This window comes from Anomalospiza imberbis, chromosome 5 (genome assembly GCF_031753505.1).
Source record: "Anomalospiza imberbis isolate Cuckoo-Finch-1a 21T00152 chromosome 5, ASM3175350v1, whole genome shotgun sequence".
NCBI classification, from domain to species: Eukaryota; Metazoa; Chordata; class Aves; order Passeriformes; family Viduidae; genus Anomalospiza; species Anomalospiza imberbis.
Window position 1 is genome coordinate 38,917,034 of NC_089685.1, and position 13,378 is coordinate 38,930,411.

General features: G+C 38.9%; 1 protein-coding gene across 3 annotated transcripts in view; it reads left to right on the forward strand.

The window, feature by feature from the left end:
- The first annotated feature begins 869 nt into the window (after nt 1-869).
- Nucleotides 870-13,378, forward strand: part of ACSS3 (acyl-CoA synthetase short chain family member 3) — a 66,171-nt gene continuing 53,662 nt past the window's right edge. The window contains exons 1-3 of one of the 3 annotated variants that reach the window (XM_068190309.1): nt 870-1,297; nt 7,467-7,611; nt 12,500-12,688. In XM_068190309.1, coding sequence (XP_068046410.1) covers nt 987-1,297; nt 7,467-7,611; nt 12,500-12,688 — 645 coding nt within the window. In that variant the 5' untranslated portion in view covers nt 870-986. Of the gene's footprint in view, nt 1,298-7,466; nt 7,612-12,494; nt 12,689-13,378 lie in introns of those variants that run through there. The other 2 variants (XM_068190310.1, XM_068190311.1) reach the window with 2 other exon arrangements.

Sequence of the window (13,378 nt, forward strand, 5' to 3'; positions counted from 1 at the left end):
TGGGTAAACAGTCTGTTTCTTCTCATCCCTTATTCCTTTACCTGTAATGTGATAAATTGTTATGTTCTTATTGCACCAATTCAACAACAATCGGGAAACAGGTTCCTAAATTTATAATTATTATAAAACACTATTATAGAGTTCCTCTTTGCTATATGACGTTTTTATAAGGTGATTACAGGAAGAATATCCTGAGAAACCTGTAATGGATAGGCCTATTAAAGCACTAAAATAATTTCTTAAGTGATAAAATAACACTTGAAGCTGGTGTATGTCTTAGCTGACTTGGGCATTGTAACACCCTGAATCATGTACACTGAAACTCAAGAAGGATTTCTAAATATATGCCATAATAAGTAAAACAGAAGATCCACTACAGATGATAGAGACCCTCTGGAAAGCACAATGAAATGAACGTGGTTTTTTTTTTTTTTTTTTTTTTTTTTTTTTTTTTTTTTTTTTTTTCTTTCTGCCAGAAACAGTATGTCTCATTTTATCGCTGGTAAGTTTCTCAAAGCAAGAATGTCTTTCAAAAGAAATACTTGAGGAGTACTCCGGCTACGCGTCACGCAGACCTGTAAGTCACGAACACTTTGAGATGTCGGTCTCCTCTCCTTTTTCAGTCTCTCCGCCGTCTTCGGTCGCTGCCAAGCGCTGACGGGTCCGGACGCCCCGGCCCCGGCCCCGGCCCCGGCCCCGGCCCCGGCCCCGGCCCCGGCCCGTTCAGCGCGGCTCGGGCTACAGCCGCAGCAACCCGCAGCGCCCCGCTCCAGGCGCTGCCCGGAAGCTCCGAAGGGCCGGCGGTAGGCGGGGGCAGGGCCGGGGCCGTTCGGCCCCGCCCGGCCCCGCCCGGCCCGCCGCGGGGGCAGTCCTGCCGTGCCCCGCCGGCGCCCGGGAGCCGCTGCCGTTCCGTCCCGTACCGTCCGAGGGTGTTTCGGAGCCTTAGCGAAGCCAGTGCGGCCCCTTTCCCTTGAAGGCCGTGGAAGATGGGTTTCCTGGACAAGCTGGCGGCGCTGCCAAAACTTAGCGGTGCGGTGGCGGGCCGGGGCGGTGGTGCCTGGCGGCGGCCGGGCCGACCCTGTGCGGGCGTCCCGCTCCCGGCCCGGGCCACCGCCGCCCCCCGCCCGCCGTCCGGCGGCCGCGCCGCTTCCTCCCGGGCGCTGGGCAAGTATGAGGAAGTTTTTCGCTCCTGCCTGGCGGAGCCCGAGAAGGTCTGGGGAGAAGTCGCCGAGCAGATCCAGTGGTACAAGCCCTGGGTCCGGACCCTGGAGAGGAGCAGCCTGGGGAGCGGCTCTTGGTGAGTACCCGAGTGCCCCGGTGCCGAGCGGAGGTCGGGGCACGGCCGGCGCCGGGGGGCTCAGCTCGGCTGTCGCGGGGAGAGAGGACTGCCTGCCCAGGGTCTGCGGGTGTGCTGGGTTGGGGGTCGTGTGCTCAGGGCAGAACTATTCCAGCATCTTTCTGGGATTGTCGGTGTGCCGTTACTGTTGGAGGAGATGGCTGTGGAGCTTGATGGAGTAAAATTGTTACACTTGGTTGAAGCTAATGATTAAAAGCAGCATGGATGAGTGTGTTAGGGTTAGGGCATGTTAGCGTGGACTCTGGCAGGTGTGACATGTGCCTGTGTGAGTCCGTGTGTGGCTGAATGATGTGGATGAGTGCGCCTGATGCTCCCCATCCCACCCCTTTTGGGTCTGAATTGGCAACAGGCTGCCATGAGCTTGGGAAACCTGGCTTCAAATGCCAGGGAAGTCAGGCATATGAAAACACAGGTGTATAAAAACTGTGGCTTTTGGGATTGTTTAATCTCAGATACTGTCTAACTAGGTTATAATTTAGATGTTGTGGTTAAGGTTATGTTTGGTAAAGGCATTGGCGTTGTAATATATACATCAGTGAATGGTGAACTGTCCTAAGATAGATCATGATATCCTTCTTACAAATTACTGGATAGGATTGTCAATACTTTCTCAAAGGTAATGTTAAAATTTTGTGTGCCCAAGAGGCACCTTTGCCTCTTTCTGAGCAAATTTACATCATGCTCTTGGGTCTTTTCTCAAGAAGCTGATGCAGAATATAAAAGACAATGTAGGACAACGGTCATCTTTGTTGGGTACATCAATGTTCTTTGCCTTTTTTGTATTTTTCTGGTTTGTTTTTGATTAAAAATGCTAATAATTCTAAAAATGTAGTTAAAAATATTAACAATTCTCAAATCTGTGCAAATTAAAAGATATAGCGCCAGTGGAGTGGAGCTGGGTTTCTTATTGGTGTCTGATATCATTGCTTGACACCTCTAGTAGTAAAAATTGATATGTCTTAAGCTAAATTTTAAGTAACACCCAGCCATAATGGACTATGTAACAGTGGATAGATAGAGTCCTTGAGACTTTGATCTCAAGGTCATGGCACTATTCAGAATAGGGTCCTTGAGACTTTGATCTCAAGGTCATGGCACTATTCAGAAAGTCCAGGTAGGATTGCCTGCATAATTAGGGTCTAGACAAGAGTGTAGAGAACAAGTCCTATGAGGAGCTGCTGAGGGAGCTAGGGTTGTTGAGCCTGGAGAAAAGGAAGCTCCAGGGAGACCTTATTGCTTTCTATAACTGCATAAAAGGAGGTTGTAGCCATGTGGGGGTCAGCCTCTTCTCCCAAGTAACGAGTGATAGGACCTTAAGAGGGAATCGCCTCAAGTTGCACCAGGGGAGGTTTAAGTATTAGGAATATTGCATATCAGGAAAATCTTCCTCACTAGAAAGGTTCTCAAGCATTAGAACAGGCTGCCCTGGAAGGTGAAGGAACTACTAAACCTGGAGGTATTTAAAAGTTGTGTAGATGTGGCGCTTACAGACAAGGTGTAGAGGTGGACTTGGCAGTGCTGTGTTTAATAGTTAGGCTTGATGATCTTAAGGTCTTTTCCAACCTAATTGGTTCTGTGATCCTGTGATTAAAGACCAGTAAAGCTACTGTAGCATTCCCAAACAGTATAATGAAATCAGTACAGTGGTTACTTTTGAAGGACTAAGGAATGAGAATATTATGCATGCAAATGAACATAGTTTTGCTATCAGGTTCTGTCAGACAAGTGTGGTTTGATTTGCTGAGCAGGATAAGCTTATTTGTTTAAAGTAACAAAGTTAGGCATTTGTAAAGCATTACTTCTCAAGTGGAACTTATTTCATCTTATGAGAGGGAAAAACTGATGTTTCATTGTCTGAAGTCAGACTTCTGTCTTGCAAGCTCTTTTCTAGCCTCACTTTTAAACTTGCATCTTTCCTCCTCTGTGAATGCAGAAACTGAAATTATCATGTTAATGTGGGCAAATACCTGAAGGGAGGTTTGACAGAAGACAGAGCTAGACTCTTTTCAGTGATGTCCAATGACAGGACCAGAAGCAATGAGCACAAACTAAAGCAGTTATGTTCCCCTTTTTTAATGTGAGGGTGACTGAGCACTGGCCCAGAGCTGGTTGTGGAACCTCCATCCTTGGAGATATTAAAATGTCATCTGGACATGGTCCTGGTCTACTGTCTTCAGGCTGACTTTGTAGAAGCTAGCAATAAGTGGGGTAACGGGTATGTCTCAAACACCCATAGCCAGATATCTGTGGAGCCACCCAAGGATTGTTTGTAATAATAATACCAAGAAAGACCAGACTGTGGCTAGACAAGGGGACCCTACAGAGGTAGGGCAGCACTTTTCTGGGATAAATGTCCTTGTTCTAGCTCCTGGAGATAAGCAAAACACAGTACAGGGCAGGAAGAAGGTTGAGAAATGGGCACAGACTGTGGAGGGATTGGGACCACCAAAGATTACCAAAGCCCTCTGACCCATTTTCAGAAAGGTCTAGAAGAAGGGATTTTGCATGCTAACTAATTTGCATAGAAAAGAAGAAACTTATCTATAGAATGGTACCCCCACAAAGCTCGGGTGCCAGTGTGCCTCAGGTCTCTGGACAGATCATCCAGCTGATGAGCTGGATCAACACTGGAGCCATGACTGGTGATCTCTTTTTCTTTCTTTCTTGTTTTCTTTCTGTCTCCCCCTCTTTATTTCATCTCTCACTTTTACCTTGCACCCTACCTTTATCCAAAACCCACTGCCATGTTCTTATACCAGGGTATCAGGGACTAGCTTATACAGATTTCCATACAAAGTGTGTGGAATTTACTAATAAAACTTCGTAAGTTTTTATAGGCCCACTGACTTTTGTAATTCTTTTTGACTATGAGCCATTTATGAATCTTAGGTTCTGCCTTCCCCTTAAAGATGGGATGCCACAGACCTGTCTGAGCAGGTACCCTCCAGAGGTCCCTTCAAACCTCGAGCCAGTTTGTGATTCTGTGGCATTATACAAAGATGCAAGTCTGAAGACTTGACTGTAATTGTTTGTATGCCAGGTACCTGTTGTTCTGTGGATAATAAAACTTTAAGCAATTCAAATTTGTATAAACAAATGTCTTAATGTGCAACATGCAGTTTTATTTCTTTTTTTAAGTTCACTTTAAATGATAACAGTCTGTATATGATAGTGCTGTACTTTAATGCCTCTGAAATCCCAAGTGGTTACCAGCAGTCAGTGTGCTTAGCAGGATGACAGATGGGCAAGTTCTTTGAATATAAGAGAGAGAGAACATAGAAGAAGGTCTTTCAGAGGACAGGCTGAAGAGAAAACAAACAATGGAACTCAGCTGAGAAAGAGGCCAGGTATCCAAGCAAAACCATAGCTTGCTGACTTAACAGGGTAAAAATGGAGTTCTGGGTCAGAGAAACCTTGGAAGCTGTTTATGGGGACCTGAAAAATAGTACTAAGAAGTTCATGTATGTGCATCTTGAGTTAGAATTTGTTTCCTCTTTTGGAGACATTTTATTAGATCAATTGGGAATACCAATTTTTTTTTCAATACCTTTGCTTTTGGTTGCAAAACCTGATATGTACAGAAGCAGATGCTTTTCATATATTTTCCAGTGTAATCTACTTCAATTGAAGAAGTTGAAGGAGGCTGTTACTGTATTTAGAATGTAGGCATAAGTAAATTCTTCCTCTCTAAATACTGTGAGAGCATGAAAGAAACTTGCCACATGCCCCAGTGAGTTTTATTCACTGTCTGCCATTGAAAATACCAGTTTTATGTCAGTGGAATGCAAAATGATTTCCAGAAAATAAGTGATTAGTGTCACCATCCCCTGACTTGTATTTTTGAAGCAGTAATCCCAGGTACTGTTCTAAACTGCATCAGTGACTGATACAGAACAAAGCATCTGTTTTTGCCTACATGAAAAAATAATAAGAGCTATGAAGCATGGTTGCTCAAGAAGAGGATGAAGGCATTAAAATTGTTTGATCTAAAAGCCAAAATGGAGACCTAGGTTTTAAACCACATAGAATTTGGTAAAGAAGTTGAAGGAAAAACTTCCTTGAGTAGACTTTGAACAGGTCAAAACTGTCTTAATTTGCAACATGGGAAACATAGTCTTTAGATGTTAGAGAGAAAAATCTTTTTAATGCTGAAGTTGGTGAAAAACCTGAACAGATCATTTTGGAATCTTGTGGAATGCCAGTTAAAAGGGTTAAAACAAGTATTTATTTAGTGCTGTGGCAACAGTTTTGTCTAACATGTACAGGCAGAGGTCAATATTGCAACATATGTTTTTCTTCTGATGCTGAGACATACGTGCAATATATAATCCCCTTTGAATTTTGGAAATGTTGCCCAGATTGCTATTCAAATGTTGCTTACACTTTTAAAACTGTGTCAGGGTCAATTTACATAATAATATCTCAAATTATCTGATACTGTCTAACATTTTATTCAGCTTCTACTCTCATTTAATGTAAAAAAAGTGCATATCTGCTTTTCTGATCCTAGCAGAACCTCTTCCCTTCTCAACAGGGTAACAAAGCTCTCATCACACCTTCCAGATAGTCTTGGTTTACAGTTATAGTTCTTTCCCACACTTGTTTGTAAGTGATTGCTAAAAATTAATGTTGATGTTGCCATGTATCTTTAGAAGAACCAAAGCTCTTGTGTCTGCTTATGTTTTGACCATTTTAAGTGAATATGCATAGCCCATGTCTTCCCTTGTTAATATAATCCTACAGTGATTTGGTAGAAAAATCTGAATCTTAGACAACTTTTATGACAGTAATACAGAGTTTCTTTATAGTATGTGAAACAATTCCAGATCCTTTATTGTTCATATTGTTTTGCCTTTAGGGGAAGGATTTTGTAAACTTTTGCACAGAATGGTTTGTGACTTTGATGGTCTCCCACTTTCTCCTTATTAATGGCATTGTAAAGGAGTTGCAGTAAGATAACTACATCCTAACTGGTTTTAATTTCATAATTCCTGTTTTTAGACAATAAAGACTATCCCACAGCATCTGTGATATAAAAGTAATACATAAAATATCCTGATTTAGTGCAGTCCTTTACTAAACATGAGAAGTGAAGAAGGAAATACTTTTTTAAAGCTAGTAGTAGGTTACTTTAGGCCATCTGTTATTTCTAGTTGCCTTATAATAATATGTTACCACTGTACAGTTGTCCCCATAGAACCTTTTGGAAGCTCTCAGCTGTACATTTTTTCTATATTGCTATTTTTGCTGCACAGATATACATACAGCTAGAAAAACAAAGAAAAAGGGCATCATTAAGTGTGAACTTTAACTTTTAGGTTCTGTGTCATCTTCCAGTAAATAAATTTTCTTTGTATCTGGTATCTTCTGGTATTTCTGTACTTTGAGGATTATGCTACACTTGAATTTTCTTTTTCTGTGTAAAATGACTAGAAAAATGAAACCTAAGTTTGTGAATTTTTTTTTATTGGGAGATAAGAATTCTTTGTAAATGTCTACCTATTGAAGAGGCTATGACTCATATCACTTTACAGAAAATTTTGAGTCACTGATATAAAGGTGTTGTTAAATGCATTATAATCATATGATCTTATAACTTGGGATCCCTTTCATTTAGCTACAGATGCTTGTATGTTTCACTGTTATTGCCAAGAGATGAATAAGACTATTTTGAGTCCTGAACGTGTTCTCCTTGAAAAGAGTATGTGTGTGTGCCAGTACAAAGTAGGATAATAGCATGTTTTCATAATGTCAGATTAATTTATGTGAATTTATGCTTTTTCTGTGATACCATACATATAAAAATCAGAGTGATTAATGCAAAGTAAGCTATACTAAGATCAAGTTTAGCAGATTCTTAGTTAAGTCAGTTAAGATACAGTACTTCTCTATTTTCACTCATAGTCATTTTTAGCTTGTTGAGTCAATCATGAGGTTACACAATAAAAAAAAACTTCCTGAAGTGAGTATAATGTTTCAAGATTTGAATTTGATTTGATTTGTTTTTAATTTAATGCTCTCATTCCTTAAAAGAAAACACAAAATGACAAAAAAAAAGTTGTCTTAGTTTGGAAGGCTAGCTATTACATACTTCAAACTTCTTTTGTAGGTTTGTAGGTGGAGAGCTGAACATCTGTTACAACGCTGTAGATCGTCATGTTGAGAATGGACGAGGAGACCAAATTGCCATTATTTATGACAGTCCTGTAACAAATACCAAAGACAAAATAACATATAAGGAACTTTTGGAACAGGTATGTTTCAGAATAACCTTGTTAATGAGAAGGGGCAATAAATATTGCACAGTAGGTAGATACCAGAGAGGTAGAAATTATCTACCTCACTAGTTTACTTTTTTAACTTGTCTGTATTTGATTTAATTTTCATTTCCCCTAACAGGTCTTAATTAAAAGGTTAAGCATAGCATTAGTTAAGTCTCTTGACAGTTGCTGTGATGAGCAAAAGTACAGTTCCATAGAAATGAAATGTGTACCTTGGCTGTTGCTACACATAACTGAGTGTAAGCCTAAAATGAAATTTAACTGGGGGAACTCCAAAGAAAGCTGTGTTACCTGCCCCTATGGAGGATGTCATGAGGGTGCTGGTGGCCCTTCTATCTGGAAGGTCTGTGGATTTTGAGGAGCTTACTCCTGATGAAATTGTGAATATTCAGTTTGGCCTGAGCCCATTCAGATTTACTCTGTGCCCCACCATGGGTTGTTGCCACCATGGGTGTTTGCAGCCTGCCCCATTGAAAGTTCTTGACTCTCAGGGCTGTCTGCTGGAGATTTGCCCTCATGCTGCTACTCTTGTTCAGCTGTCTTTTTTATTCCAGTTACACGTAGCAGTTGAACTTAACACTGAGTACAAAGAAATGTTGGAGTTGGGCTCGTATTCTTCCTTAATGTGTTTCAATGTGCAAGACGGATTACTTTGAATGTAACACACTCACTGTACTTAAGACATGCATGTAGTGTCTGGAGTAATGTGAACCTGTGGTTGAAAATGTGAAATGAGGTCAGAATACAGTAATTCCATTTGCGAGGGGCTTATTCCACTGTTGCAAGCAAAGAGAAGTCATATAGCTACAAAGAAATGATAAACCTCTTATGCATTCTACCTTTTAAGGAAAATATAGAAAACATGTACTCCTTACCAGTTTTCTATTTATTTACCAAGTCAAAAAACCAGCATGCTATATGGTATGCTGGAACAACTAGCTTTGATGTTTTAAGGAGTCAGAAGACTTTGAAAGGATCCAGCTCCTTATCTAATTTTATTCATACTAATATACAATAAGTATAATTAGAATTTTATATATACAATTTTTCTTGTTGTTTGCCTTCAGTAATTATAATATATATATAATATATATGCAGATAGATGTGTATATATGAAATCAATCTATATATATGTTGCATATAATACTTGGTTAACTTTAATGCAGAAATACAACATTTTAATGTAAATTATCTTAAGGGAACTTGCTTGGTAGAAATTTCCTCTGAAAAGACCTTGAAAAGTAGCCTTTCTTTCAGCTTTTTAAGCTTGATATTATACTGTCTTCTAGGTTTATGTCTCTATAAGTGTATTAATTGTCGTAAGACATGGCGAATCTGTGCAAAGTGAGAAAATTTTGCTAGTTGACATACACGTCCTTTCATCTACATTTCTTCTTACAGAGCTTTGCCAAAACAAGTGGAAGAACTGGTTTAAGTTTTCTGGGGTATGTAGCAGTACTCAGAATTTCATTATAGTCTTGCTGGAGACTGAGTCCTATCTAAATACTATTTCTGAATTCTCTGCAGTTTGCTCTTAATCAAAAGCAAATAAATGTGAAAGGCAATATTTGATATTAATAGCTTGTCTGTTGAAGCTTTCTGGTCCACATTGGTACAATAAGTTTAATGTGGTTTATCTGCTAGCTACTGGATTCCTGAAAACAAAAGTAACAAAGAGATCTGCTGAAAATGGGAGGCATGTAGGCTGTTGTATTTTTTTTCATGGCTCTTGTAGGTCTAGGAGAGTTTAGCTTGCATTGAAGGATTCTGTGCTTGTGTGTCCCAGCCACTATTCAACTCGGGAAGGTTTGGAATTCCTCTTTTGAGCATTTTGAATGAGATTTCTGGTTTTGTATCTTTTAGGATGAATTGTTTTGGCGTGGACCAAAGCTGCTTTTGGTAACTGCCAGGAGTTTACTTCAGAACTGAATTACTTAGAAACCTTAGCTGGTAATACAGCTGTAGTATTTGGTTGCTGGGTAAAAGTAAAACCATGCTTACTGGGTCCATGTGTTTGATAGAAGTGTAATTTATGCTCTGGTCTTCCAAGCTGAAAGCCTACTTGAGTTTCTTATTATATCACTTGGTCTCAAGTGATTTTATTACTGAAATGTCAAATATATTAAAGTGAGTGAGCAGTCTTAAACCTGAAGAAAAATGGAGAAATAGCATGTTAGTTTTTGAGTGATAAAGTACACTACACTGTATTAATGTAAATCATAAATGACAACACATTGTAGCAAAGTGGAAGGTTCGTGGCTTTTAACAGTTTAATTAAATGTCAGTACGAACTTTTCTGCCCTCCCCTTTTTTTTCGAAAGAGTGATTGCTTGGATGTTTCAGGGCTATCACATCAATCTGAAGGGCAATGTAAACCTGCTTTATAATATTGCCCTGTCTTCCAAATAGTTGCAGATAGAGAAAGTGTTTTATTGTGTAGTTCAAATGTTTCCTGTCTGTCAAAAGGATGAGGGAAAGGGCACAAAGAAAATCATAGATACCCATGTATTGTATTGGATTGTTGTCTTTGGTGACATTACGGTCTTTAGGGTGGGGAAATTAGGTGCAGACAAGTGATTACTGGGTTTGCACAGGTGACATGTAGTTCCTGTCTGCAGTATGCTGTACACATGTTCTGCTTTAAATGCAATTTAGCTATGATAGATTTCAATAAAAATTACGTAAGTACATGCAGATCTCTTTGCTGTCTCCCTCCTATACCCAGGAACCAGTTTTATAGCTTGTTTACAGGCACTGGGAGTCTTCTATTACAAAATTACTAATTACGATCATTAAATAATGTATTTTTTCTTTAGCAGGAAAACATTGAATTTTTCATATTTTTAATAATTATTTATGAAATAATGATAATTAATAATAATACTTGTCCATTGTCCAGTGTTTAACTATTTATTGCCCACTATTGACAATTACAGTGACTATAAAAACACTCACTAAATGTTTTTTTCATTGCCTCTGGCCTTTTTGTCAACACTCTGCTTGAGAGTCACAAGCAGGGAAGATAACGATTAGCTTTTTTCTTTCTTTGAGAGAAGGTGATGTTAGCTCTGTGTTTGAAGATTTTAATGTTTTCACACGAGGAAGTACAGAAAAGTAATTTACCTTTGGAAGTAGAGTTGCTGTCTTTATTTACAGTTACTTTCACTAATTACACCAAGAAATTACTGTAAATGCTGGTGGTATGGCAATAAATGCTAGCTTTGTGCATGTCCAGTCTTTGGTTTTTGTTGAGTTTTGATAGTGTATATCAGTTATGTATGATCATGATAGGTATTAAGACGTCTAGCATTAAAGATATTTTCTCTTGAAAATTACTAAAATGTAAGATAACAGATCTGTTCCCTACAAATCATATAGATAGCTAAATTTGTGTGAGTTTTTAGCTTGGTGTGGTGATGACTTTGCCGTACAAACATGTTCTTTCTTGTGGTTGAAAAATAACAGCACAGATTTATGCAATGCTTACAGAAAATGGAACCTATGCAGTATCTTCTGATGCAAGAGTGCCTGCTTGGGGCTTCTGTGTTTCCATTTTCTTAAATCCTTGGGGAGAATGTAGAAACCTGCTGTTTCATTGTGGATAGCTGTGAATTTAATGCAAAAACAGAGCAGATGCTCCTGGAGCTTCTGGATGTTACTGTCTCAGGTTTCTGAAAGTCTGAAAATGTATTTCCACTGAAGAGAGAAACAGTGAGGTGGGAGATGGATATATAAAAGCAATATGGGAGCAAAGGTGCAGGAAATAATGTCATTAGGCAGAGAGGTACAACAGTAGAAAAGAGCAGTTAAAACCAGTAGTGGGCATTTGATTTGCCCAGAGTGGTCCATGTGCTTCTTCACTTGGGTAAGTAAATCACTGTAGCTGATTTAGTATTGGTTATTTTTCGATGTCCTTACTGCATACAAAGCAGTTTGTGTCCTTTTCAATATATTTATGAGGATTCCATGACCTAATGTAGTTACTCTTTAAAAAGAAGAAACTCTTATTTTTAAATACTATAAAAGAAAGTGTTTCTTTTAGAAGATGCCACATTGCTGTGCCACAACAAGCAGGTTGGGACAACTTCACAGTGCTTGTCACAGGCTCCCATGCTCACTGTAATCCAACTTACTGTGTGGTAAAAACAAATGAAATATTCAGTATTGATTTTGTGACCGAATGTTTGTACTATCAAAGTAATAAATATTTTCTCATGGTATTACAAAGGCGTTGCTGCTGATCAGTTTATTGCATTTCTTGAGTTCCAGTCCTTTGCTGCTGAACATAGTCTCTTAGGTTTCTGCACAGCAAAAATGAAAATCTGACAATGAGAGCAAAAACTAATTTTAAACCTAAATATTTCCCTGAATTTGTGTTTCCCTTTGGTTCAGAGTAGGTCTCTTGTCTCAGATTCTGAGAAGTTTATGACACTTCAGTAAAGAAAATACATATTGATTTGTCTTTCAAAATTAGCTAATTAGGACAGAACATATATTATGAAATGACCTGTTTACATTCATTCTAAAGAGCTAAATTTGAGAAATATAAACTGAATAAAGGAATGATTGGTAGACTATAATTTAAAATTTGCTAGAAATTGCTATTGATTTTTTTAAATGTACTGACTACAATAGTCTCCTTCCATTTTTATTTTACAAAAGAAAAATATATTAGTAGGTTTTTTGCAAAAAAAAATTGTCTTAAATTTATTGAACCTTGATTACATGACATTAACTTTCTTTATCATACTGGCTTGTCTGTTTGATGTCGTGCGTCTGTTGACTGTATAAAGTTTTTTTTTTTTTACGGAGCAACAGCAGATCTGGAGAAACTTTAAATATGAATGTTTTGTCAGTACAGGTCTCCAAGCTAGCTGATGTCATGATCAAACACGGTGTGAAGAAAGGAGATCGTGTGGTTATCTACATGCCCATGATTCCACAGACACTGTACTGTATGCTGGCTTGTGCAAGAATAGGAGCCATCCATAGCCTCATTTTTGGTGGATTTGCATCTAAAGAGCTTTCAGTTCGCATTGATCATGCAAAGGTAATAACCTGTTTGAAGCAACAAACACCATTGCATTAGTTACTCCTATTAGTCAATGTCAAAAACCTGTTGTTTGGATTTTTTCCCAGAGAGGATAACATTTCTTTTTGTGTGGCAAACGGCTTGTCTATAATACCTATTGTTGCAATATGAACAAAGTACTATGTCTGTGCTGAGTCTGATACTTGTATATCAGACACCAAGTGAGCAATTTTGACAAAATTGCTCCTCCTTCTACAAAAGCAGGAGTTTAACACACTGTTGTTTGTATAGAGTGTACTTTCTTTTCATGTTTGTCAATCTTTTTCTACAAAGCATCTCCTTAATATTGGCTTTTGGTTCAGCATTTTCATCAAGGAAATGAGAATTGTGCCAACCCTAAGTGATTTCACTGGCTTGTCTGATGTTCAGGCATATTTGGTAGTTCATTTTTTCAGCTATGTTATGATTTAGGAATGGTATTCCCCAATTTATTGTTCTCATTGAAACACTCCAAACCTTATGTTGCTTGCTTGCTCCCTTCTCTCCCTCTGCCTCCTTGTGGTGGGATGAAGAGGAAAACTGGAGGCCTAAAAGGTAAAGATCAGGTTGAGGTAAGAACAGTGTGCTAGAAACAGCAATAAAATAAATGAAAAGTAACAGCAACAATATTCATAGCAGAGTATGCAAGAGAGGCAAATGATTCACAGC